The following is a 27,214-nucleotide window of genomic DNA, read 5'->3' as shown; positions in this document are numbered from 1 at the left end:
ATGGCAGACGGTCCCAGACAACGGAGCAGCACAGCGGGCTCAGCTAAGGATGCTGCCGGAGGGGACAAGGAGTCCGGGTCCGGAGGAGGGGTCGCGCTCAAGAAGGAGATCGGACTGGTTAGTGCCTGTGGTATTATTGTAGGTGAGTCACTGGTTTTATTTCCCTTTTTATTCTTGTTGGGTTTATGTGCACACGGAGCATTATAGTGCAGGGAATCATGTTATTTTCAACAATAAAAAGCAGAATGTGAAGGTCCAAAATATGTGTTAAATCATGTTTATTCCTGGAAAAAAGCTTCAAAAAACATTTACGCTCATGTGTAACCCACATTACTGTCAAAGGACAGAGAGAAGCACTAATTCATGAATTTACCATATTTCTTATTTTTTTAAACCTAAACATATTTTTAAATAAAATTAAGATAAAAAACAAACAAAAAAAAAAAACAATGAAAAACTTGGTTTGTTTAGTTTTTTTTTAAATAAAGTTTTTAAACAATAAAAGCAAAATTTGCAGGTCAAAAATATGTGTAAATATGCTTAAGAGTAAACATTATTACTGTTTAAGAATAAAGAGAAAAAACAACAAATTAATTTACCTTAATTTTTAAAAACTAATTATTAAAAACATTTTTTAAAAATGAGTAAAAGTTAAAATAAATAACTAAAAATAAACTTTCACTCAAAATGACAAAAACATGGTTTGTTCAGGTGTTTTTTGAAAGAAAGTTTTTAAACAATAAAAACAGAATGTGCAGGTAAAAAATGTGTTAATTCGTGTTTATTCCTGGAAAAAAGCTTTAAAAATTGTCAGTAAATGTGGGTTTCGCTTAAGTGTAAACCTTTTTATTGTCTAAGGATAAAGAGAAAAAAGGAATTCATTAATTAACTTTAATTTTGAAAAAACACAACATTTAAAAAACAAAACAAAACATGAACAACTTTATTTAAAAAAAACAACTGAACAACCATGTTTTTTTTAACAATAAAATCAGAATATGCAAGTCAAAAATATGTGTTTATTTGTGTTTATTATTGGAAAAAAGATTCAAAAATATTTATGCTTGAGTGTAAACCATATTATTGTCTAAGGATAAAGAGAAAAACTAATTAATTAATTTATGAATAAATAATTTTTCAAAAACACTTTGGTTTAGAAACTTAAAAAAAGGAATTAATTAATTAATTAATCACTCATTTAATATCACTCATTTATTCAGACAACTTTTCTCAGGAAATTTACTTTGACATTTTCTTTGATCTCCTGACATGTTTCGACTGCCAACTGTCAGTCTTCCTCAGAGGCATCTACTGATGGCTTTCATGTGTCCTTGAGAGTTCTCTCAGGCTGGCCACTCTTAAGCTAGATGCCCCTGAGGAAAACTGACCATTTTTGTAGTCGAAATACATGTCAGGAGATCAAAGAACATTTCAAAGTAAATTTCAAAGAGAAAAGTTGTCTGAATAAATTAAACCGTAACATATTATTTCCAAAAAGAAGTCAAAATGATCTTGCTGGAATAATTTGAATTAATCACTTTTCAGCCTTTAGTAACCATTAATTTTGTGTTTTTCAACCCTGGGGTCGTGACCCCATGTGGAGTCGCCTGAAAAATTGGTTTAAAAAAAAAAAAAAACTGATTAAAATTACGTTTTGAAATATTTATTTTAAAACGATTACAAGCAAAATTGCAGAAATATGTAATTCATGTTTTGGTAAAATAACAAAAAAACGCAATAATGGATTAATTTGTCATGTTGCAGATCTCTAAATTGAACAGGTTATATGGGTAATACACACCATTTTATAATGAATTAAAAGCCACTTTACACTCAGGCAGCTGAGTGTGTAACTAGAAAAACTTATAAAGCACCAAGAATTGGTTAAAAATAGCCCCAGAGGCTGAATCGACACTTGTCGGAGTGAAGGTGTTTTCTTACAGGTGCTAAAGGTCAAAAGGCTACACACACTGATTTGGTTGTAACAGGATCTACATGTCTCTATTAAAACCTACTGGGATACGACCCCACCTTTCACCGTCCTCCAGCTGGTAATCAGCCAAGCGTTGAACATTTCTCACTGATAAACTTCTCAGTGTGTCTAATTGTGAGCTAGTTTCAACTGTGTCTAGTGGCAAATGTACACGTTAACCTTTGAAATTAATGAGTTTGTTTCAAATCATCCATCTTTTTTATGTATTTAATCAACCAAAAGTGCATTTTCCAAACTTTACACTTATACATCAGGGTTTATGAGAAATTTAAATTGTCTTTAAAAGGCTTTTCAAACATTAACTGTGCAGATCAGTCCCCAAAAATCATAATTTAGGAATTTGGAAGAATATGAAAGCAATAAAATAACTAAAAACACATAAGATTACAGAAAAATCCACAAAATATTAACATAAAGGCACAAAATAACAACCAAAACACTCAAAATTGCTCGTAAAACAACAAGGAAATACAAAAACAACCACTTAAACACACAAAATTACTATAAAAACACAAAACAACAACACGTGATGCCAAAGACACACTAAAATGTCAACAAAATGACAGAAAAATACACAAATCAACAATACAGAAACGAATGAAAAAATATTACCTCACCAACAAAATTCTGCTAATTGCAAAAAATTAAACAAAATGACAACGAGAACACACAAAATAATAACAAACACACATAATGACTCCCAAAACACAAAATTACAAAAAAACATGACAGGAAAAAAAATACAAAATGGTAAAAAAAATGCACAAAATTATTTTCTAAACACGCAAAACAACAAATACAAATTGTCAACAAAAAAATCCTAAAAAAAAACAACTTAAAAACCATGAAAAAAGACAACAAAGACCAAACCCTTTGTTCTTTCTTGTATTTCTCAGTCTTGGTCATTATTCTAAATTCTGACATGAATACTGATACATTTGCCAATCCCTGCACTAGATTATTCAGTAATTGTGTAAAAACAGCTTTAATTTTCTTTGTAACTCCTAAAGATGCTCCTCAAACCTCTACAAGTCACAAAATGACCCGTTTTTGTATCTTTTTCTGATGAAACCAACCAATACAGTTATTATCACATCAGTCGTGTGTGTTGTGGAAATATCGAGAGAGAACTGATGTAACCTGTCACTGAGGTTACTTTTCTATTCAGTGAGCAGAGCAAACAGGTAGTGCTGTCTCATCATCATCATCATCATCCCACGAGACCACGCACACACGCACATACACACACACATCGATACACACCCAGGTCTTCCATGTTGACCTTGACTAGGATGGAGAGATGAAAGGCGGGATGAGTCATTCATCTGCATGCGTTTCCACGGTAACAGTGGAAAAAAACGGGCTAGAGGGAACGTGCGTGGCGGCACATTGGGATTCTCAGGGAGCGGTGCGAGCACAACACATGACACCTTCGCTGAAAGGCAAAGGTCTGATTTCTGCCGCCGTGCAGAAGCTGGAGGCCAAATTGAGCGACGTGTAAAAGATCCTTAAGAACCCCGCCGACGTCCGTCTACTGCAGCCACACCCTGAGCTAGTGGCCCACTTCATTGGTGGTAGTTTAAACGTTGTTGGCAGGGGTGGGAGTGACTTGTAACCAGAGGGTTGCCGGTTTGAATCTGCTTTGAATGTGTTTTTCCTATTTAGTTGGGGACACTATTCTCATCTTTTGTGCCTCGATTGGTCACTTCCAGAGATCAGTTTTGTTCCGCCATGATGTTACGTCCAGTAAAGGAAAACAACCAAAACGTGTCTCCATGTGGGAATAGAGAGAGGAGTTAAGACCAAGTACTACATCGCAATCGCAGCTGGCCGATAAACCATAACTTAAACGTAATATTATAGCATTGTAGCTACCGTCACTTTCCACTGTTTTCACAAATGTGGCCTGAAACCATTAAAATTGACTTATTAGAAGATTTATGCCTAGCAAAACACATTATTTTTGCACCATATTTGTTTTATTAACTTTTAAAAATGGGACTATTTTATTGTTTTAGAGCATGTGTTCCATCCATCCATCCATTTTCATACCCGCTTATTCCCGTTTAACAGGGTCGCGGGGGTCTGCCGGTGCCCATCTCCGGCTCTCATAGGGCGCTGGGCGGGGGTACACCCTGGGCAGGGCGCCAGTCCATCACAGGGCAAGCATGTGTTCCTCCATCTTGAAATGACCTGATTGATGATGTCACACGGCCCCACTGCCTGTAAACATCCCATTGTTTCTTATTGGAGTGAAACATTCAGCCTGTTTTTTAGGTCATTTAGCAGCTTTTTTGGTCAAAATGCCAACTTGTACTGCTTTTGGTTGCTCTAAAAAACCAGGAAAAAATTAAAGATGCCGATGTAAAGCTCTTTAGTTTACCGAAATATGTGGTGTAGTAATAACCATGGAGGCGTTGAGGTTCTATGGTTGTTTAAACAAGGATTTATACGTAGTAATCATACAGGGCTTTATAAGGGCCACGATGCTGCGTACACACGCATACACACTCACACTGTGTGGGTCAAGGTATTGATTTAATATAATAAAAGATTATGAATAATGAAACACTTAAAAACATGTTCTGATTCAAATCTGACGGTCATTCAAGAATTTAGATAAACTGTAATAATAAAATCACAGTTTTGAAATAATAAAAAAAGGACTTTTTCATTTCTGTACATGTTGCTGGTTCAAAGGACGTAATGACTGAAAATACACAGTGAACAAAAATCTGATCCGAGGGCCACATTATCAAAGTTCATGTCAGCATTTAGAATAATAACTAATCTGAGCATTAATACAGGAAAGAAAAAGGAATTCGGAGTAATTTTTTGTATATCTGGATATTTGTGTATTTTATATGTCTGGATAATTGTGTATTTTGGGAATAATGTGTATTTTTTGTTGTCCTTTAGGGCCTATGCTACGAAGCTAGATTACCTCTTATCGCGCTAACTTCCAGGATTTAATCAGTGTATGCTGGACTACGAACCTCGCTGGAGCTTAATCACTATGGCAATTAAACCTCTGGCTTGGATCTTAGCGAGTGCTAAAGCTCCGCCTCCTGACCAATCAGATCTCTTAGAAAACGACCTGCCCATTGATAGAAGATCCTGGTTAGTGCAGATCTGACAGCTGCGTTTAGGAAAGAAGATTATTAATGGACAAATGCAATCCTTTCATTTACCAATGACATCTTTTAGGAAAGATATAGATTTATATCTAATGGACTGATTTACAATCTGCTGATAAAGCCTGTGTCTCGATCATATGCGCGGACGGGTTAAATAAATCATTAATATATTCATTCATCATTTATACGCTGACTGCCTCAGCAGGACATACTACAGTTAAACAATGTGCTCTTATCTCTCATCCCAGTGTGTGTGATAAATAGGTGTACTTAAAAGAAACACGTGTGTGCTGTAATAAAGTTTAACTGCTGAGCGCTGTCTGTTTATCATCCAATGGATTAATATTATAAATAATTACAGGCTTTCACGCATTAACAGTGTCAGCAGCTTCCTGACTTTTCTGTAACAACTGGGTTGTTTTGGTGTGAATTATAGATTTGAATTATTCATCATTTTAAACTTAAGCAACCTAACCTGGTCGGGACCAAGTTATGAAGTGGATCAGATCTAAGCGAGTATAAAAGCTCCACCTCCTGTTGCGCGCTGCACTAATACTGTTGCTCTTCACTGTCATCATGGATTTATATTCATTATATTTGTTTAAGATCATAAGCTGTTCCCCCATTCATTGTAAAGACGCTCAGTCTGCCAGTTCTCTCCATTGATTGGTCGGACGCTGCAGTCTCCACCCCTTTCATGTGCACGCGCACGTACTGCGGGTGAAATCACTTGGCTTAAATTAGTGTGTTTTGATCGACGTTCGTAGTACAGCTCCTGTCTGACAGGGAATGTTTGGTTAGTTGGAGATTAATCCAATTTAAATCAGTATCATAGTGTATTCTGTTTACATTTCACTTTGTTGAGTAATTTTTTGGGGGGCGTTTTGGTGTCTTTTTGTGTCTGTGTGTTTTTGTTGATAATGTATGTATATTGTGAGTAATTTTTTATGTTTCTGAAGTTTGGGCATTTCTGGAGTTCTTTTATGTAGGTTTCTTGTCCTTTTGGAGTCCTTTTGTGTGTTTGTTTTGCATATTTTGGTTGACATTTTGTGTAGTTTAGCTTCATTTTCATTTAGCGTTTTTTTTTTTTAAGCCATTTGATTATTTGTTTGGGGGTTCGGACAAAATTTGACCGTGTGCAGCTCGTGTGCCACCAGTTGCTTATTCCTGATCTAGAGCTTTCTTTACGAATGCTTGCAGAATTCTTCGAGAAATATTTTTGCACGAGTCAGCTCATTCACCAAGACGTCAAAGGTCAAGCGTCTCTGCTGTAAAGATGTCAATAGTGAATAAAGGACAAAGATTACAGGTTCCTTTCTACCTTTTGCCTCTAGCTGGAGTTACATAAGCTAGCAGGCGTTAGCACGTGATGCATATGGAGGCTGGTAATCTCCAACAGATCTGCAGGTTATTACTGTGAATTCAATCCAACTTTTGGAGTAAAGAGATTAGAGTCATTTTTTTTTTTAAAGTGCCAGCACTATAAGAAAACAGTCATGAGCACAAACACCTACTGTACTTAGATCGCGAGCGTAGCATATGTAAAATGTAAGAGGTGTAAAGAGTACTGATATATCCTAGTAGAAGTACTGTTACTTGATTAAAATTGTACTCAAGCACAAGTGAAAAGTAGCTCAATTAAATAGTACTCAAAGTAAAAGTTACTTTCACCCCTCACGTTTATTGTTGGTAATAAACCTTGCCACAGTTCCCCCGCAGACAGTAAACATCTCATGTATAAACTTAAAAAGGAAGAAACCAAATCTTGCACAATTGGAAATTACATCATTTTCCACAAATGCATTTGTATAAAATCAAAAAAGAATGTATGGGTTATTTGATTGTTGTCTGGTAATTTCACTTTTTTTTTTTGTACTTTCACAATGTCCGTTGATCATTTTAAAACAAAAAATAATAATTTACTTAGTAACGGTTGGGTGTAGAAATGTAACAAATTTAAAAATATACTAAAAAAAAAGTAGAAGTACCCATAAAAGCAACTCATTTACAGTTCTCTGGTTTTAATCATTAAATTAAAACACAATCTACAGGTTTTCTACCTTTTCCTAGAGTCACTATGTTGCCTGCTGATATAACTGCTATGCTAGCAAGTAGCCGCTAGCATATGGCTAATCAACAATGTTGTTTTTAAGATTTCTCTTTTAACATGAATTTATTTTGCTACATTGTTGGTATTCTATCCACAGCTGCTGTTTAAAGTACAAATGTGTGTAGTATATTTAGTTAATGTTGGGCCTTTGTGCCTTTCTAAAGGGTTAGCATTTAGCTAACAGTAGCAACCAAGACAGTAAAAAAGCTACAGGCCTATATATTGTATTGCTAATTTAAGCATCAGTTAGCTAGCAAAAGAAGGCATTGTTTCAACAAGGCTTTGCCATAGTAGGTGAAAATGTAATGTTTTCACATACATTACTTACTAATTACCTCAAAACTTAATAAGGATTAGCATTAGCCGTTAACATGCCAAATGCAAGTTTAGCATGTTAAACTGGCATTTAGCTAGCTTAACATGGCTAAATGCTGTTAGCTGTTAACGCGCTAAATTCCAGTTCTAATTCAGCAACAGAAACTTGCGGCAATAATTTTTGACATAATTATAGAAAGTTAAGGACGTTTGGTCGATAGTAGATTATAATAATTATCAACTGTTAGTTTTCACACAAAATAAATCATAAACTTAAGAGGATGATTCCAGTGTCAGGCTGTATTTAGTAGATATACATTCTGAGGCATGGCAAGTTTATTCGTATAGCACATTTCATACACAGGGTAAGTCATTGTGCTTTACGTGAATAAAAGTAAAACATTCAGATTTGTAAAATTCCACTCAGCCTACTTATCTGATGATTTAAATATTATCTTATGGTATTAATTTATTAGTCAATTGAGGGACTTTGGCCTGGGTAAAATCGAGAGTTGTATTACTTGTATTACACATAAACTAATTTACTTGATGGCACTGAGTTAGGAAAAAAGCTGATGTGGCAAAAAACTCAATGGTGTAGCCGAATTTATTGGTCATAAAAAATACCATTCATTAGGAGTTAAATGAGCCACACACACGCGCACACACACGCACACACACACATGCACACGCACACACACGCACACGCACACACACACACACACACACACGCACACACACACACACAGTGTGACAGCAGCGTTCATATCTTTGACTTTTGTACTGTAAAATGCCACTCAGCTCATCATTGAGTCAGTGAGTTAAGACCTTACACCCTTGACACCTTTTTATTGGCGTTCTCATATCAGTCATTGGAACACAATTGGACGCTCTTGACCTCTGACCTCATCTTATCATTGCAAGGGAAAAGTCTTTCATGTGGGATCCGAGCCCACCTACTGTCTGACAGTCATGTGTCGTGTCAGGGCATTGTCTTCCTTTCTGAACTCGTTTACCCGACTCTCGCTTCTTGCCGACTCAACACTTTTTCTGCTTTGTCAGGGTCTCAGCTGCCGCTAGTCATATTTACTCTTACGCCATTTCCTCTTTTTATTCCCACTTTCACTGTCCGGAGCCGCACCCGAACACCCCGTGAACACCTTCCTCATGTGCAAGCTCAAGTTTTTCATCCTTTTTGGCAGTTTTAAGTTTTGTTTGATAAATCCTACTTTTAAGGTAGAACCTAACCTTATGTTTAGTTGAACAGACCCAACTTTTAGTTTAGCTTCATAAATCCAACATAAATTTTAGTTTAAAAACCTAACTTTAAGTTTAGTTTAATAAACCCAACTTTAAGTTTAGTTTAATAAAGGTAACTTATAGCTGAGTTCAACAAACCCAACTTTTAGTTTAGTTTATGAAACCCAAGTTTTATGAACAGTTTTATTGCCAATTTCAAACCCAACATGTCCTTCCTCCAGGTAACATCATTGGGTCGGGTATCTTCGTCAGTCCTAAGGGCGTGATGGAGAACGCCAGCTCTGTGGGCGTGGCTCTGATTGTCTGGATCATCACTGGCATCATCACCGCTATCGGAGCGCTGTGCTACGCCGAGCTGGGTGTAACCATCCCCAAGTCAGGAGGAGACTACTCCTACGTAAAGGACATCTTTGGAGGCTTGGCCGGGTATGTTAACATGTCTTTGAAGATGTTTATAAAGCTTGAAAATTAGAATTTCAAAGAAGTAGTAATAGAAGAAGTCAGGTTTTTTTTTCCTACTGACGATAAGTCTTTGTGAAATTTATCTCCTGCAAGCCCCTTGATTCAGTTTTTTTTCGCGGTTTGTGTTTAGTTGCCACAAAGGACCAGCATTAGGAATGCCTTTTTAGAAGAATAACAGATGCCCTTACAGTTAAGGTTAAGCTTATTTTCAATGAAAAAAACTCAGTTTCAAGCCCTGGGAAAACAGTTTAATCCCTAGTTGACCATAAAAAGCCCTATTTACCAGTATAGTATAAGTATATGACCTAATTTCTAAAGAAAACTGGCCTCCTATAGGAGTAATGGTGTGAGAGTTTATCCCTTTTTCTAACTGGGTCGAATCCCCATAAAAGCCTCAGTAGGGATTTAAACAGGACGCATTCAGTTTTGTCTATTCCAGCAAGATTCTTTTTGTCCTCTTTTTGAATAATATTTCATTTATTCCGACAAATGTTCCTCAGGAAATCCACTTTGATCTCCTGACAATCTCTTAGATGTTTCCTTTGAAGTTTCCTTGACTTCCACGTAGTAATTCCAGTAGTTGAATCTTGCTGGAATTACTATGCGGAAGTCAAGAAAACTTCGAAGGAAACATCAAAGTGGCAGACGCCTCTGACAAAGACTGGCAGTTGTCAGTCGAAACATGTCAGGAGATTAAAGTGGATCAAAGTGTCTGAATATATTAAACTTTACCACATCATTCAGTTATGTCTGTACCAGCCTGATTGTTGATCTTCAACCACAAAGGGCGAAGGTTTCTATAGGAACAGCTTGGGAACAGCACAAAGTTTACGTTCGTTTGTTGGCGCGGTGTTCAGCTCAGAATGTAAACAAAGATTAGACCATTGTTTTGGGATAATATCACAAGGATGCGTTGCATTCAAATACGAGCGGAGACTAAACAGTGGAGGGTTGTTTTAGACGCTCTTTTTGTACAGAGACTTTCGGCACATCAAGGGGTTACTTTTACCGTATTTTCCCCCTGCATCCTCCTCAGCTAGCATAAATAAACCCTATTCAGACGATTGTTTGCTTGTGCCGATCCTGATCTTTTGGTTGCTGTGTTGATGAAGGGTGGAGAAGCTGTTTTTGTATGTTTTAATGACTTTAATATCTTATAACCTCAATGTGGCTTTAAGAACAAAAAGGAAGTGCCCGTGAAACTGTGCTCAAAATAAAACAAGTTTCATGTACAAAGAGTCTCTTACAGGTCACACCCTTTAGATTTCTCGACAGATGAGCAGGAGTGTCAAACACATTTTAGTTCAGGGGCCAAATACGGACCAGTTGTAACTCAAGTAGGATGCAGATTTTAGGTTGGGGAAAACAACATCTTTACTTTAAAAATTATTGATTTTATAACCAATTTTTGTGTAGTTTAAAGGAATTTTGTGGAATTGCATGATTTGTGGAAAAATGTAGTTATTTTTACAATTTGCAATTAAAAATGCCTTCATTCATGTGATATAAGCAAAGGAAAACTGCAATTCAACAAAAATGTTGTGGAGTTCCATTATATTTGTGAAAACTGGATTATTTGGTAATTTGCACAATAATTCATGTTTTCTCTGTCATTTTTACTGTCTCCTTGATGCTCTAAAGGGCCAGATTTGGCCCCCGGGCCCTGAGTTTGACACGTGTTTTAGAGCGTTATGTTTTCTACCTTACATGCAAATTTTTGAAGATTAAATAATCTATAAAATAAATGCAAACATTTTTAAATTAAGTACCATATTTTTATACAATATTTCTCCCCTGTACTTTATTTTTAAGTTTCTCAACTTCTTTTATTTATTTTTTGTTAATAAATAAGGTTTTTATTTTTTATTTTTACCTGGTTCAGGGCACGTCCCTCCGGAAGGAGGCCCCGGGAAAGACCCAGGACACGCTGGAGAGACTATGTCTCTCGGCTGGCCTGGGAACGTCTCGGGGTCCCCCCGGAAGAGCTGGAGGAAGTGGCCGGGGAGAGGGAAGTCTGGGCCTCCCTACTGAGGATGCTGCCCCCGCGACCCGGAAACGGCTAAGCGGGAAAAGATGGATGGATGGATGGATTTTTACCTGGTCATAACTCATATTTCAGAATAGAATATAGAACATAGAATATTGGACAGTCTTATTAATATCAAGTTCATATTTACCAAAAGTAAAGCAGATCATCCATCCATTCATCCATCTTCAAACCCGCTAATTCCCGTTTATCAGGGTCGCGGGGGTCTGCCGGTGCCAATTTCCGGCTCTCATTGGGCGCTGGGCGGGGGTACGCCAGTCCATCGCAGGGCGATAAAGCAGATCAATGATCAGTTATTTAACGTTTTTCAGTGGAAATAAAGCTGATTTAATCAATATTAGCTGTTTTTTGTTTTTGTTTTACAATTAGACCATCTTACGTTTGACAAGATTCAGTCGTTACATTTTATATATTATTATTTTTTAACAGTGCATGTTACATTTTCAGTATTAGATTTGAAAAGAAATCTTTATAATTATATACAAACTATTAGTTCACTCAGACTAATGTCATTCTATTCTGATAGCTATGGCTATAATGTGATTGCATTACTTAGTCTCCATGTAAAAATAACGTTTGAAGTGTATGATCAAAGTCAAAAGTGAAATGTGCTAAACATACAAAAAAACAGCTTTTGGTCGAAATGAAGCCATTGAACCTCCAGCTAATGGGATTACTGCTCATATAGTGTTATGGAAACCTATAGTATGCATACCTTAGGCCTCCATAACGTTGACATTCCAATGAGTTATGGCGTCATGAATGCAGCTGAGTGCACTGATCCCTTCAGAGAATCCCATGCTCTGTCTGTGCTACACATACTGTAGTAACACACATTCATAGTGAAGTAGGTGTTTGCTTTTCTTTTGACTGTATGCGTTACTTAAAAGTCTCAAACAAAATTAGTTTCAAAGAATCATCAGCGAGGTGTTTGATTATGGGTTGTTTTATAAGCTACAAGGAAGTATTACCGGTATTATATTAGCATAAATAAATAGTAAAGAACCTATTCAAAACTGTATGGAGGGCAGATTGTAAAGTTGCGCATGCTGAAATAAACAACAACTTTTTGCAACAAACCATTTAAAAAAAAAAAAAAAGATTTACAGCAATATTTGTGAAAATGTACTCTTCTCATAAAAATATAGCGTAAATGTTAAACATAAATGTTAAATCTAAATGCTAAATGTTACATATAAATCTAAATGTTGATGTTAAATGTTAAATCTAAATGTTAGATTTCACGTTTAAAAAATTAAGATTTAACATTTAGATTTAACATTTAGATTTAACATTTAGATTTTAAATTTAAGATTTAAATTTAACATTTAGATTTACCATTTATATTTAAAAGTAACATTTAGATTTAACATTGACATATTTTTACGAGAAAAGTAAATATCACAAATTTCACAGATATTGTTGTAAATCTGGTCAAAAGTAAACGTGGTTTGTTGTGAAATGTTGCAAAACATTGCTGTTTATTATAGCATGCACAACTTTACAATCGGTGCTCCATGAAACTGGAATCAAACAAACTTACTGTACAAAAGGAATGTATAATACATTTTAAAAGCTGGTCTACTGATTGTTTTATTATTAAATATCAAAATAAAAGCAAATCCCCCAAAGAGGCAAGGAAACAGAAGCATAGCACGGCATTGTTTGCATGAATTATGACCTTCATTCTGCATCTGCTTGTAACCCTAACACCGCCCCTCCTTGTTCCCCAGCTTCCTGCGACTGTGGATCGCCGTGCTGGTCATCTACCCCACCAACCAGGCTGTGATCGCGCTCACGTTCTCCAATTATGTTCTACAGCCTTTGTTCCCGACCTGCTTTCCTCCAGAGAACGGTCTGCGTCTGCTGGCTGCCGTCTGTCTCTGTGAGTAACACGAGAGCAGAACAAAATGCAAACATGTCTGTTTCCATGCAACCACTGCTGATGTCAACCATTCTTGAGACTGCAAACTCACAGTAATCTGCTTAGAAGCAGCTCACTAATCAAACAGTCAATAGTCTACTGTTGAACTCATTAATCACCAAATGTTCTGGGAATCACTGGAGGTCACGGCATTATACATTTAGGTTACACTAATAAATGTAACTTTAAATGTTGCTTTACTAGATATTCATGGTAAATCATTATTCGAAATATTCTAACCAGAATATTACACTATTTTTGTGACACCCTATAACTTATCTGTCATTTCCCGCGCTAGACTGGCGAGCCATCCAGGAGGATTGATTAAGTTCCAACATCAATAGCCTAATGGCTGGTCATTCTAATAACAGCTTTGTTTCTTTGCCTTGAAATGCAGACAGATTCCAGCGTAAAACCCGAAAGCCGCCAAATGGCTAATAACGCTAATGCTCATATTAGCATTGTTCTGAGAACTAATGCTGATAAGTTTTTCTGTGAGTTGGTTTTAGGGATTGGTGCTGATTGAGTATAACAGGAGTTGGGTATTGATAACTTGACTGAGGACAACTTGTATGCTAATGCTAGCACTTTAGCATGAATGTAATGCTGCTTCATGACTAATACTTTTATTGTTGTTTTTCATAAGACTGCGTAGCTTCTGGAGTAGTTGATCAATAACAGAGTTTTCATGTATTATTGAGCTAACGCTACCACAAATGCTAACAATGACTCATCGTAATGAGAATTTAAGCTAGCTCAAGGATTCTAACAGACATTTGTTGATGTTTGTTGGACACTGGACGCCGACTATTTTCTACAGTAAAAGTTTATTGGAGTTTAATAAACCAATAATAGTTCTTTTTTTGGCTATACCTAGCATTTATGCTAGGTAACAGCTACTAACGCAGTTTGTGCTTTGTTAAAGTGAACCAACCAATGCTGTTTACTGAGAATAAATATCCCAATGCTGACAATTTAGCTAATTCTTACACTATGACTTGTTTGGATGAAGGCGAATGTTAAGATATTAACAGCTGGACAGTGATTTGCTAACTTTAGTCCAACTTACAGTGAACCAGTAAATTATAGCTAGGATTAATGTTAAATGGAAACTTTATCTAAATCAAAATGTTAAAGCTAAATCTAAAATATTAAATATAAATGTTACATTTAAATGTAAATGTTAAATCTAAATGCTAAATGTAAATCTAAACCTTAAATATGAAATCTAAATATTATGAGCTTTTATTTTGGTACTTCCGGTAAATTTACATAATAGCTAATATTTAGTTTCACTTGTGACATTTACATTTAGCATTTAAATTTAGATTTACTATTTACATTTCGATTTACCATTTACATATAGATTTACCATTTACATTTAGATTTAAAATTTACATTTAGATTTAACATTTAATATTCAAGAATTACATTTTAACATTTAGATTGAACATTTTTTTACGAGAAAAGTAAATATCACACATTTCACAAATAGTAATAAAGTCAAGTGGAAACTTTTATGATAACGACAATAAAGTAGGCTACAGTATTCACAGCATTGTGAGGGTTTTTTTTTTCTTTTATAGAAACAAGTTCAGCTTTAAAGTAGCTGAAGTCATCACTTCTGAGAATTTTTGGTAATTTATTAACCAGCGGCAGCTTCTGACAAAAAGAAAACACTAATTAAATACAGTAGTTCCTTAAGGGTTTTTACTCATTTTTAATCGACACGTAGAAAGAAAGCTGTGTTTGTTGTACTTTAGAGCTCCGGCCTGGTTAGAGGGGGAGGAGTCTTAGCAGTGTAGGTTGACCTGAAGCTTTGACAAGGTTTACACACAGTGGTTAAATTCTGCAGGCAGGTTTTAGACATGAAGGAAGACAGGGTGCAAACACAGGAGAAGAGTGTATACTGTGTGTTATGAGGATCACAAAACAAGACGAGTCTCTGTATAAGGCCTGACCTGTCAAACTCACACCTCATGCTCATTTCTCTCAAAGTGCTCCTAAGGGCACTGGTGTTGGTGGGAGCTCCTGTTGTTACTAGGACACATAGGACTATTGACTACTTATTTTCATTCATTATTTTCTTGCACACATTAAATAGCAATTAATAATTGGTATTCTTGCAACATTGCTTGCATGTTGATACAGAGATGCCCAGGCCTGCTCCAGTCTCTGCTGAACTTTGGAAAACTGTAGAACTGGTTGAACTGGGAAAACTATAGCTGTCACTGAATCAGCTTCTCTAGTTGTCACCACCTTCTGTTTACTATAGATCTCCGTTCCATCTACAACATGTGCATTCAAATACAGGAAAACTATAGTGGTGTCATGGTGTCACTTGCTTTTATTTTGAAGGGGGTTCATTTCAGCTGTTGGGTCCACAATTTGTACAATTGAAATCCTGCACCAGTTTTTTCCCCTGCACAGCTTTACTATTTACTTCCCCATTTTAATATTACTGATAATCCCTCATTTCCTGTTGCAGTTATATTAAGAATAACTTATTAATAAAGCAAGTAATTCCACCTGGTTTTGATTTTAAAACGAACCTCTTTTTGAATTTTTATTGTCGCTCCATCTTTACACAAATTTATTGAATAATTTGAACATAATGCGTTAAAATTTGGATCAAAGCTTGTCATTAAAGGACAGTTCTGGGTTGAAAACCATTCCACTAGATGGAGCCAGTTTCTTCAAAATTAGCATTTTCGCAAACTCCTCTTGTGGTTTTTCTGACACATTGAGCAAACTTTCCTGTCCTACTTCAGATCAAAGCGCAGACACTTCCTACGGAGAAAAAGATCAAAGGGCCCAAAGCTGCAGATAGAAGAGGGTGGGAAACAGTTATGGGCGCAAGCTCAGGCTTGATCGCCCTGTTGCTGGCCACCTTTGATGAGGGTGTCTAGTGTTAAAAAGGCTGAAACACCCCCTGATTCAAAGGAAACACTCCTGATGATGCGTCCCAAAATGTACATACTTCCCATATCTGAGACACAGCTCCCATGCCACTCTCAAATGATAAACCTCATGTTGACTACCATCTTTTGTCACAAAGGACAGTTTAACGTCATGTACCTTGTTCAATGATTCCAAACCATAAACAGACGAATGCATTTCACAATAAGTAAATCAATTCCAAGGAGCCATGAGGACGGTTAATAACGTGTTGTTGACTAATATTGTCATAATGCTAATGTTTAAAGCTTTTTTTCAGAAAATACTTGCGTATTTTATGTGTATTTCCAATTCTAAAGTTTGTTTCTGTTTCTGATCACTTGTGCTTTCAGCCAATCTGAATTCCATTGGACAAGCTTCTTTTCAGAGAAAGTTTGTTGTGTCGTGCCTCGTTTCCTCATAACTCTTACGTAATTATTTGTTTTGAGAAGTCTATGTTCAATTATTTGAGTCCAAGATTAACTCTGCCTCTTAAATTCCCCAAATAAGAACTCTTGAAGAACATTATGCAATATTTTGCAAGATGTTGTCGTCCTAATTTACCCAGGAATCTGTCTGTAAGCAGATTGTGTTACCGTAGGACCAGACGCCGCCGGTTACAAGCCTAAGTGGCCTCACGGTGCCAAGCCAAAGGTTTCTTAAGGTGTAGCCTTTCAAAAAGCACGCAGAGAGGGGCTCAGCCTCTTCCTGCAGATGGACCGGTGCGGGGTCGCTGCTGTCATGTTTTCCAGTGGGCTCACGGTGAGCTCAGCAGGTGTAAAAAGAGAGACTTTGTATACTCAGCTTACGGACAGCTGAGCGGGGACGGAGCCCAGAATGTGTCTGCGACCATTCATTCACTCACTGAAGGACCAATCAGATGGCCTCGTACACGTGTGTGGACATCGTGCATCGGAACCTGATGCCATCTTTAAGGAATTTACCCATATCATTATGACCACTGACACCTGCTAGTGGCTGAGGGATATTTCATAAGAAGTAAAGATTGATTAGTGACAAAATTAAACTTAGGCTGTGTTGTAAATTATTTGGTTATGATCATAGCACAGCATGAAATAACTGAACAGTTGTTCTCCAAAAGCTTTTTCAACAGTGAATTATAGGTAGGACTGTCACTTTAACGCGTTAATTGCGATAAATTAAAGAGTACCCGATTTACCCATAATACTGATGCACAGGCTACAATACAAGACGGGACACTGCCGAGCTGCTCAGCTTTGTTTGCGTTAATTTAGGCTTTTAAAAAACACCGGATGGAAAACTAAAGCCTAGTTGTGTGCAAACTGTACAAGAAAGAGTTCGCCTCGTCACCACAGCTTTGTAGCCTCCGCGACCCCGTGAATGCTAAACATGTAGCAGCTAGCATGGACAGCTAGCGCAGACACTCGGGCCGTGCTAACTGCTACATGCTGCAAGCACGCCGTGACTGACAAATGAACAAACTCATTGGATAATTATAATTATTTTCTGAAGGAGAGAGAAAAAGCAACAAGTTCAGTGTCAGAAAAGTGTTCTCACCGTTTATGAGGTGCTAACTTATAGCATTTACATATTAAGTTGTATTTTTGTCTTATTTGGAGTTTGACAAAAGTACACAGCAATATGACACGATGATTAATTGCATTTGCGATATTATCGCAATATCATAAAACGGGATTTTCTAATCGCAAAGGCTGCAATTTTATTATTATTATGATTTAATTCTTTTTGTTTTTTCTTGTACCGTCCTGTTAAGTTCAGAGAGTGTTAAACAAGTGCAGTCTACATGAAACGTGAAGTTATGTTGAAGAGTTAAAGCCACAGATGTGTTTGCTTTATTGTTAGGTGCGATTAGAAAAGAGATGAATTAGATTCATTTTTTAATCTCTTGACAGCACTAATTATATAAATTAGTATTAGTATTAATTAAACAATGAAAGGTTTAAGATTAGTGATAAGAAATGTATTTTTTTCAATTCCATTTTTATTTTACTCCTTTTTTTATGTTATGGTAACATAATATGGTTGATTAAGTTACCCATTGTTGTTCTTTTCACATTTCTATGCTGCAGAAGTGACCTGAAATCCTGCGAGATTACGTAGCGCAACATTTGACGTATTTGCATGTTTTTGCTACATTTGCTAGAGATTCAGAAAATGATGAGGGAAATGTGTGACATCGTCCTAACATGTATTTAAAGGTTTAATCCACGTCATTTAGCCTTTTCTATTTCAGAAAGTGAGTTCCGTCAAATCGAGAGATTTTGTGCGAGATTTGACACGTCTGTCTCTTTGCCCACCCGTTTAGGGGAAACGTGTGTAAATGCGTCATATTGTATCAAAATATGCGTGTGAGGGTAAATTCCATGTCATGTTGCAATTTCTGCTTGATTAAAAATTTAAAAAATAAAAATAAAAAAAAATAAAAAAATATATATATATATATATAATTAGAATAATGAGCAATTTGCCGTTTCTGTTTCAGGAAGTGAATTTCGTCACCTCCGTGATCACTGAAAATTGGAGACCGTATATAAAATAACATAACGACGAAATAAATATTATTCAGATTTTATTCTCACAAGTCTGCTTTAATGCAAAGACAATAACACAGTAATCAAAGAGCTGAGCAGTGATACAAATATTGAGCATTTTGTTTTGTTGTGACCTTGGGGTCAAAACAGGGTCGCCTGAAATGTCTAGTAATTGATGAAAATTGTTGATTGAAATTGTATTTTTGTTCTTTTTAGAATTATTTTCAAAATTACTATTCTTGATGAATAATAATGAAAAGGGGTGGAGATAGAAATGGAAAAAAAGGAAAATAAAATGAAAAAAATAGGGAAAAAAAAAAAAGGATGAAAAAAAAGACAAAAAAAAGAAAAAACATATATTGTTTTTTTTACCACACACAATCTCAAACAAAAATATTTTACACTTTCACTTTCTCAAATGAAATGCAGTACAAATATATCTGTGCACTAATCCTGGCTGCTTTGTATTTGTAACACAGTATAAAAAAAATCTAATTAAAAACATATTCTAGAGATAAATTTGTCTGCTGGGTTGCCAGAAATTTGTGATTTAAAAATGGGGTCACGACTCCAAAAAGGATGAGAACCAGTGGCTCAAAGTGACACATACCATAGGATGAGAACAAAATGTGCTTTTATTGTGAAATAAAGCCTATTTTCCTATTCCGTGTGTGTTTGTAGTGCTGCTGACGTGGGTGAATTGCTCGAGTGTGCGATGGGCCACCAGAGTGCAGGACGTCTTCACCGCTGGGAAGCTGCTGGCCTTGGCCCTCATCATCATCATGGGCGTAGTGCAGGTCTGCAAGGGTAAGAGCTAGTGAACAACCCTCTGTGCACGTACCGGGCCACGTGTTCTGTGACGGTGGACATGCTCGGGTCAGCGAGTTGCAGCGGGCTTTTTGTGTTTTAAACTCACACTGCTAATATCAACACGTCTGCAGGGGTTCAAAGCACAAGAAAGGCCTCGGGGGGGGGGGGGGGGGGGGGGGGGGGGGAAGAGGACCCTGTGACAACTGGGGGTGGAATGTTGGAGACATTCTCATAAAGATTCTGCAATGTCAGCAAATATGACTATGAATAGGTCTTTCTAGTTCTGGTATATGCCTCATAGATCAATAAATCAAAGATCTGCTAAAAAAAAAAAGGTTGACATTTGCACACAAAAGTTTGTTTTATCTTCATTTAGATTGTCAGAAAAGTTTCCTGCATTGCATTGTGGGATGTAGAGTCCTGGAGACGGGTGCGTAGAAGTGTTTTTACTTCATTCTTACAGTGATGCATTGTGTTTGCCCCTAAAATGGCTACCCTACACATTTCTGGTGTTTTCATTGACTAATCACAGTAAGAATGAAGTGAAAAACACTTGTATGCATCCGTCTCCAGGACTCTACATCCCACAATGCAATGCACAACATTTTTTTTTAACAGTGTCAATATACCGAGTGTTTACAGTGGACATCAAAAGAAACTTGCAAGTGTCAATTTCAACCTTTCTTATTGATCTATGACGCCTACACTATGTCTATATCTGATGAAAAAATGTGTCTCACGCAGCTTTAAATGTCATCATAATCATTATCTAGACCACATGTGTCAAACTCATGGTCCGGGGGCAAAATCCAGCCCTTTGGGGCATCCAGTTCGGCCCACAGGAGAAAGTAAAAATGACATAGAAAACATGAATCATTGTGTAAATGAAACTCAACAGTATTTGCAGGTGCTCACAGTTCTCCTGTTGCTTATATTGTAAGTCTGCAGTCATTTTCTATATTAAACTGTCAAAATCCTTAAATTTTTCCCTCAAATTATTACATAATATTTCACTTAATTAAATAGAAATTGGTCACAAAATCTAGGAAATTTACAGTAAATTGAAATTCTTCTTGGGACTGATATCTGTCACTTATTGCTTGGACATCATCTGTTTCTTACATATTTAGTGTAAACTAGGGCACAGTAAAAGTTGAAATTAGTCGTTTTCCCTCATTAAATCTGTGGCCCACTTGAGGTCAAACTGCTCCGTATCTGGCCCCTGAACTACAATGAGTTTGACGCGTCTCATCCAGACCAGTGATTCACAACTGGTGGGTCGTGGACATGTTCTGGGTGGGTCGCGGACTGCTGGTCAAAAATAAATAAATATATACTTAATGTCTCTCATGCATGTTGCACAGGAAAATACATAGATTTGTTTTAAAAAGGATTATACATATATATATATATATATATATATATATATATATATATGTGTTTTCAACAGCCATTTCCAAAGAACTAAATTTGGTTGGTTGAATTCTAAAGGAAAAGTGGGTCACGATTTATTAACCGTGGCAAAATGTGGGTCACGAGGGGAGACCAGTTGAGAGTTTTGTCAGTGTCATTTTTGCCCTTGGACTAATGTAGTTGTAGACCCCTGCTTTAGTAAGATTCATATTTATAGAAGATGAAATAATTTTTCTTGGAGGACTGAATAAAAATGTGTATTTTTCTTTGTGTGTAATTTGAATAATCATATATTATGTCCTACGCAGGTTTTTTTTATAGAACAATTTTTAGTGAAAACAAACTCATTCTCCTTTGTTTTGGTCCCCCCCCCCCATGCAGGCGAGTACTACTGGCTGGAACCCGCCAACGCATTCGAGCCTTTCCAAGACTACGATGTGGGTTTGATAGCTTTAGCTTTTCTACAAGGATCCTTCGCCTACGGAGGCTGGAACTTCCTCAACTACGTGACAGAGGAGCTGGTGGACCCCTACGTGTAAGACTCCCAGCTCTTTATTCTTATGTGTAGGCTGCCCACACTGTTAACATCTGGTCCTTTTGCTGACATCAGGAACCTTCCTCGTGCCATCTTCATCTCCATCCCTCTCGTCACCTTCGTTTACGTCTTCGCCAACATCGCCTACGTCACGGCCATGAGTCCTCAGGAGCTGCTGGCCTCCAACGCCGTGGCAGTGGTGAGTATGGGTGGGATTAAACCTCCCCCCACCCCCGCTGGTCATTCAAAACTGCACATTTGAATGACCACCACCCCCTAGTGGCTGTTTATCAACCTAACCATCCACCTGTGTGTCTCCCTCTCCATCCAACCTCTAACCTCCATCCATCCATCCATCCATCCGTCACCTCCATTCAGACGTTTGGTGAGAAGCTGCTGGGAGTCATGGCGTGGATCATGCCCATCTCTGTGGCTCTCTCTACCTTCGGAGGAGTAAACGGCTCCCTCTTCACCTCCTCACGGTTAGTGTGGGGGGAGAACTGGCCACAGTGGACACTGATGGAGGAGGAGGAGCTTAGTGTATTATTATCACAAGCTGGCGCAACTTTGGTTTGAGTTAGATTAGTGGGAATACAGGGATGAACATTTCCACCATCTTAAAAAATAAAAAATAAACAAGGAACGTTCATACGCTAAAATATTTATTTATTTATTTATCGTTTTTTGTTGCTTATAGACATATACTTATAGAGAGATGATTAGTCCCACAAAGGGGAAAATTTGCACAGTTTCACAGTTCTAGCAGCAGATAAATAAAAACAGCGTAATAAAACATGTACGTTTATGGGCCTGTACACAGTACAATACAGTATATACATATATACATAAAATTGCTGACTGTTGCCTGTGGATTGGTTACCCAAAATGTTTATTCATTCATTTATGTATTTGTTTATTTATTTTGTCATTTTTTTTTAATCAATAATTTACATTAAGGTTTTTAAGCTTCAAACTTTAGTTGGCATGAGCAGATTAGTGGGAATACTGGGATGAACATTTCTACAAAGTAATTAAAAAAAATATTTATTTCGCATATTTTGCTATTTTTTGAAAAAATTGTATCAATATTTCATAATAGTTTATATTTAGATTTAAGCTTTTCACAACTTTTAATTATAAAATGATATACAGTAGATGTATTATCATCATAAATAATATAAGTGATAATATTTGATCATGTGAAATCAATTTTATTTTCTTTCAAACAGTGTGAGAAAAATAAAATGTTTTTTTTTTTTAATCTTGAACAGACAAACAAGATTTTGTTTGTTAAAGATTAAACAACATCAAATATCAAATTATTTATTTTCGAAAATGAATAATTTGAAAAATACATCTAAATCATATCACTAATATGGGCGGCAGTGGCTTAGTCCGTAGGGACATGGGTCGGGAACCGGAGGGTCGCCGGTTCAAGTCCCAGTACGGTGCCTTCTGGCAAGGCACTTCTCAAGCATTGCCGAGTGCCCATGAGCACCGACCCCATACACTGCTCCCTTCATTCTAAAGCGACTTTGAGTACTATATAAAATTGATGTATAATAATAATAAAATTCATGAAATGGGTCAAAATCCATTTAAACCCATTAGACGGGCTAACAATTCAAAACATTAACCTTCCCCTAACTTAACATCATTTGCTCATAATCGTCCTTGACATTTGAAATCCGTCACTCATTAATTAATTAATACTTTCCTCCGTGTGATTATAAACCCTGCGTGTGTGTGCGTGTGTGTTCACTCACGTTGTCTTTTCCTTCCTCGCTGCAGTTTGTTCTTTGCTGGAGCCAGAGAGGGACACCTCCCCAGCCTGTTGGCCATGATCCACGTGAAGCGCTGCACCCCCATCCCCGCTCTGCTCTTCACTGTGAGTCACACACACACACACACACATACACACATAAACACACACGTGTGTTATACCTCAGCCTCACACACACACACACACCCTGTCCCTCCACAGTGTCTGTCCACGCTGCTCATGCTGTGCACCAGTGACATGTACACGCTCATCAACTACGTGGGTTTCATCAACTACCTCTTCTACGGCGTCACCGTGGCCGGACAGATCGTCCTACGCATCAAACAGCCCAACATGCATCGACCAATCAAGGTGAATTGTGTTGTATTTATTCTGCCTTAGTTTTACTATTAAGTCCTTGGTTTACACTGAATAAATGACACCGACAGCTCATCCATGGAGATGAAAATGCTTGTGTTTGTATGCGATGCTCAAAGCTTGTGCAGGTTCCATTAGTTTCTCATAATTATTCTCGCTACCCAAGATTAACGAATATATCAGGGGTGTCAAACTCAATATAGTTGAGGGCTCAAATAAGGACCAGTCATGTCGAGTGGGCCGCAGATTAATCAGACCCTTTGATTGTTTGTAAACATTGTGACGTATTGTGTTGGGCGGGGCTTAGCCTGGAGGCAAACTACCATAGATATATATATATATATAGAAACAGTAAATGACTTACCCAATTTGTATTTGGAGGGACTGAGATATCATCATAAATCATTTTATAATTTACACAATAAGCAACGTTTTCTCTGTCATTTATACATTCTCCTGCTTGCCGAATTGGATCTTCTAAAGGGCCAGATTTGGCCCCCGGGCCTTCAGTTTGACTCGTGAAATTATCATAGTTAATTATAGATTTAACTAAAATAAGTACATTTATAATGCAGTGAGAACTGGACAAACTGTATTTACAGGTAAAATCTAAGTGAAAAAGCTAAAATCATCAAAGGACACATGCCATCGTCACGGCAACATATGTCAGCAAAGGTAAAAATAGAGGCCGTGAACACTTCCTTCATTTCCCTTCCACCAGAGGGCGCTAGAGAAACTGCTTAAAATTGATGTGGGAAAAAAATTTGAATGAATCAAAAAGTATGAAACTTTAAAAAATAATTAAAAAAAATGTTTACGAGGACCTCAGTTTTCCACATGAAACTGGAAATGTGTTGGTAATAAAAGTTTCTGTTACTGGTTTTAGCTGAACTTAGCTCACATTAGGCTATTCCATTCATCTTAAAAAGGAGCGTCCCTAAAAATAATTCTTTAGCTGACATTTTATTGTTTATTATTAGAGTGAGTTTTGTTTCATGGAATATTGAAAGATAAATCTGTGTTTTCAGCTCTGATTTTAAAGCACACTGTGACGCAGGATGTTTTCATCTTGAATCTTCCAGATTAGCCTAATCTGGCCAGTGATTTATCTGATCTTCTGGGCCTTCCTGCTCATCTTCTCGCTCTACTCTGAGCCCATCGTGTGCGGCATCGGCCTGGCCATCATGCTGACCGGCGTCCCAGTCTACTTCCTGGGAGTCTACTGGGAAAACAAGCCTAAGTGCTTCGACGCTTTCGTCGGTGAGTTCACTTCTTCTTCTTCTTCTTCTTCTTCTGGAATATCTGTAGCCCAGCATATACGTCAAAAAGATGTTCACTAATGGAAGAAAGCATGAACATTTGTACATGTGGTTTCCACTCAAAATCAAGAAATCCAAGATGGCCACCATCCATATCGCCAATTTGGATATTTTGTCACAACTTTGGTTCTATTTGGCATAAAAGCATGATCTCAGTGGCGAATTATAGGTTTTCATGGTTAAGGAATTAAATAATACATCTTAAAATACCATAAATATTGAGCTACATACGTGCGGGGCTACTGCAGGGTTTAAACAAAGAAAAACTCACACTCATTGTTCCTCCACTACTTCCAGATAAACTAACCTACGTGGGTCAGAAGTTGTGCGTGGTCGTCTATCCTGCTGAGACCAAAAGCGAGAACGATGAAGAAGGAGAAGAAGGCGAGGAGATGAAGTTGGCCAGAGCATCAGAGGACGATGGAGATAACAACCACAAGGCTGCAGACTGCTGAAAGGGGGCGGGGCAGCTGACTCTTATTTTGAAGTTTTCAAACACACACACTTGTACAGTGGATTCACTGATCAACACACTCGACCCCACTGTTGTCGCCGACATTTTTTTTTTACTCAGTGTTTGTCATTGTATCAAATCAAAGTGATTTTATTGCCGTTATTTGCTATGGACGTCAAATCGTTTGTCTTAAAAAAAGTGCAATAAAGACAAAAGTTCAGGATACACCCTTTCTTCATCTTCATCATCATCATCAGTCCAAACGCTATCCTCTCCATCCCACAGCTGGAGGGTTTTGTTTTTGTAATCCACTATTTTGGTCACTTACGCTGCGTTTCAATATCTGATCAATTCATTTCATATCGAACACTTTGACTGTAAATGTTTCTCTTTTATTGGAATTGTTGTAATCGCCTGTATCTGTTTTTGTTTTCTATTTCTTAACCGATTCGATGATTTCAGCTGCCGTCGATGCTTCTCTTGTCCAAACATTTCACTCATCCAGGTCTCCAACTTTTTCATTTAATTAGATTTTTTTTTTTTTTAATCTTGTGTGTGTGTGTGAGACGCGTGAAAGCAGAAATCTGGACTTGATGCTGATCAAGAATGCACACGTATTTGTTTTTGTGCGCGTTTAATGCCTTAATTTGATATTTTAGTGCCACATGATAGATAGTCTTGATACCGTAGACCAGGATGCCATTTCTAATGAAACGAAAACAACAAATTAGACGACACTACATGGGCTGAATAACTACTTAAAAATGTAGTGCGGAGGATTTAATCGTAGTGTGACCACCGCTGCGTTTGTTTGTTATTCCTACACCGACACACGTGAATGCCTGTGTGAAAGGAGTTTTCTTTTTTTTTTTTAATAATAATAATGGTGAACGTATTTTTCTATCTTATTGTTTAGCTGTGCTCCAATCATTCTTTCAAAGCTTTATTTAGGCGTAGAAATAAGATTTAAAAAAAAAAAAAAGCTGTATTTTAATTGATTCTCAGATTAGCATTTGTTGCTAATAAGACATTTTGAGTGCAATATTTCTACAGGCACCAGCAGCGAATAAACCAAACACCCCTTAAATGATCTCATCTTTGTTGTTTACCTGTAGCCTACCTGTGATGTATATTATTGTAACAATACTTATGCTGCACACGTGGACATTCATATGATATTATATACTGCCTTCTCCTTGAAAAAACTGCCGACCACCTCCAGGCTTGGAGAAACCTCTCTGTCAGACCTGGTGCTTTGAAATATTTATTCCTCAGGAGTCTTAATTCATCAGCCACCAGGTGGAGTTAATTCTAACCAATCATTGTTGGAGTTTTGTCAGTATTGATCACTGTGGGATGTCTGTAAAAAAAGTTGAACAATGTGATTTGGTGCCTGTCTGGTTATTATGCATTAAAAAAACAAAAATACACCAATGTTATGATATTTGTGAATAAAAACCACTGACTAATGTTTGGATTTGTAAATAAAGGAGTCGTTCATTTGTCGATTAGTTAAAGGAACGTTGCAAACTATTTGTCTCACAAATATATTCACAATCTTCACATGTATTTTACAGATTTTCAGGTGGTTTTTTTTTTTTAGATTTTCACATATTTTTTTTTTAGATTTACACGTGTTTTTCAGATTTTCACGTGTTTTTATTTTCACTTGTTTTTTCAGATTTTCACATTTTTTCAGATTTTCACGTTTCTTAGATTTTCACGTGTTTTTATTTTCACTTGTTTTTTCAGATTTTCACGTTTTTCAGATTTTCACATTTCTTAGATTTTCACATGTTTTTTTAGATTTTCACGTGTTTTTCA

The 27,214-nt window shown here is 36.9% G+C and overlaps 1 protein-coding gene across 1 annotated transcript; it reads left to right on the top strand.

Annotated features, from left to right (window-relative positions):
* Positions 1 to 26,863, top strand: slc7a8a (solute carrier family 7 member 8a). The gene is made up of 11 exons (XM_028474032.1): positions 1 to 142; positions 9,037 to 9,241; positions 13,058 to 13,209; positions 19,401 to 19,526; positions 21,324 to 21,477; positions 21,553 to 21,676; positions 21,856 to 21,959; positions 23,269 to 23,365; positions 23,462 to 23,611; positions 24,700 to 24,877; positions 25,234 to 26,863. The coding sequence occupies exons 1-11, from the start codon at positions 1 to 3 to the stop codon at positions 25,389 to 25,391; spliced, it is 1,590 nt and encodes a 529-aa protein (XP_028329833.1). The 3' UTR covers positions 25,392 to 26,863.
* Positions 26,864 to 27,214: the final 351 nt, after the last annotated feature.

Source organism: Gouania willdenowi, chromosome 18, assembly GCF_900634775.1.
Source record: "Gouania willdenowi chromosome 18, fGouWil2.1, whole genome shotgun sequence".
NCBI lineage: Eukaryota > Metazoa > Chordata > Actinopteri > Blenniiformes > Gobiesocidae > Gouania > Gouania willdenowi.
This window is presented reverse-complemented; position numbering and strand designations above follow the sequence as displayed.

Excerpts from the sequence above, each read along its gene's own strand:
- slc7a8a (XM_028474032.1), top strand. The coding sequence starts at position 1 with ATGGCAGACGGTCCCAGACAACGGAGCAGCACAGCGGGCTCAGCTAAG. Across the intron at positions 143-9,036 it reads TGCCTGTGGTATTATTGTAG|GTAACATCATTGGGTCGGGT; the intron begins GTGAGTCACTGG and ends TCCTTCCTCCAG. Across the intron at positions 9,242-13,057 it reads ATCTTTGGAGGCTTGGCCGG|CTTCCTGCGACTGTGGATCG; the intron begins GTATGTTAACAT and ends CTTGTTCCCCAG.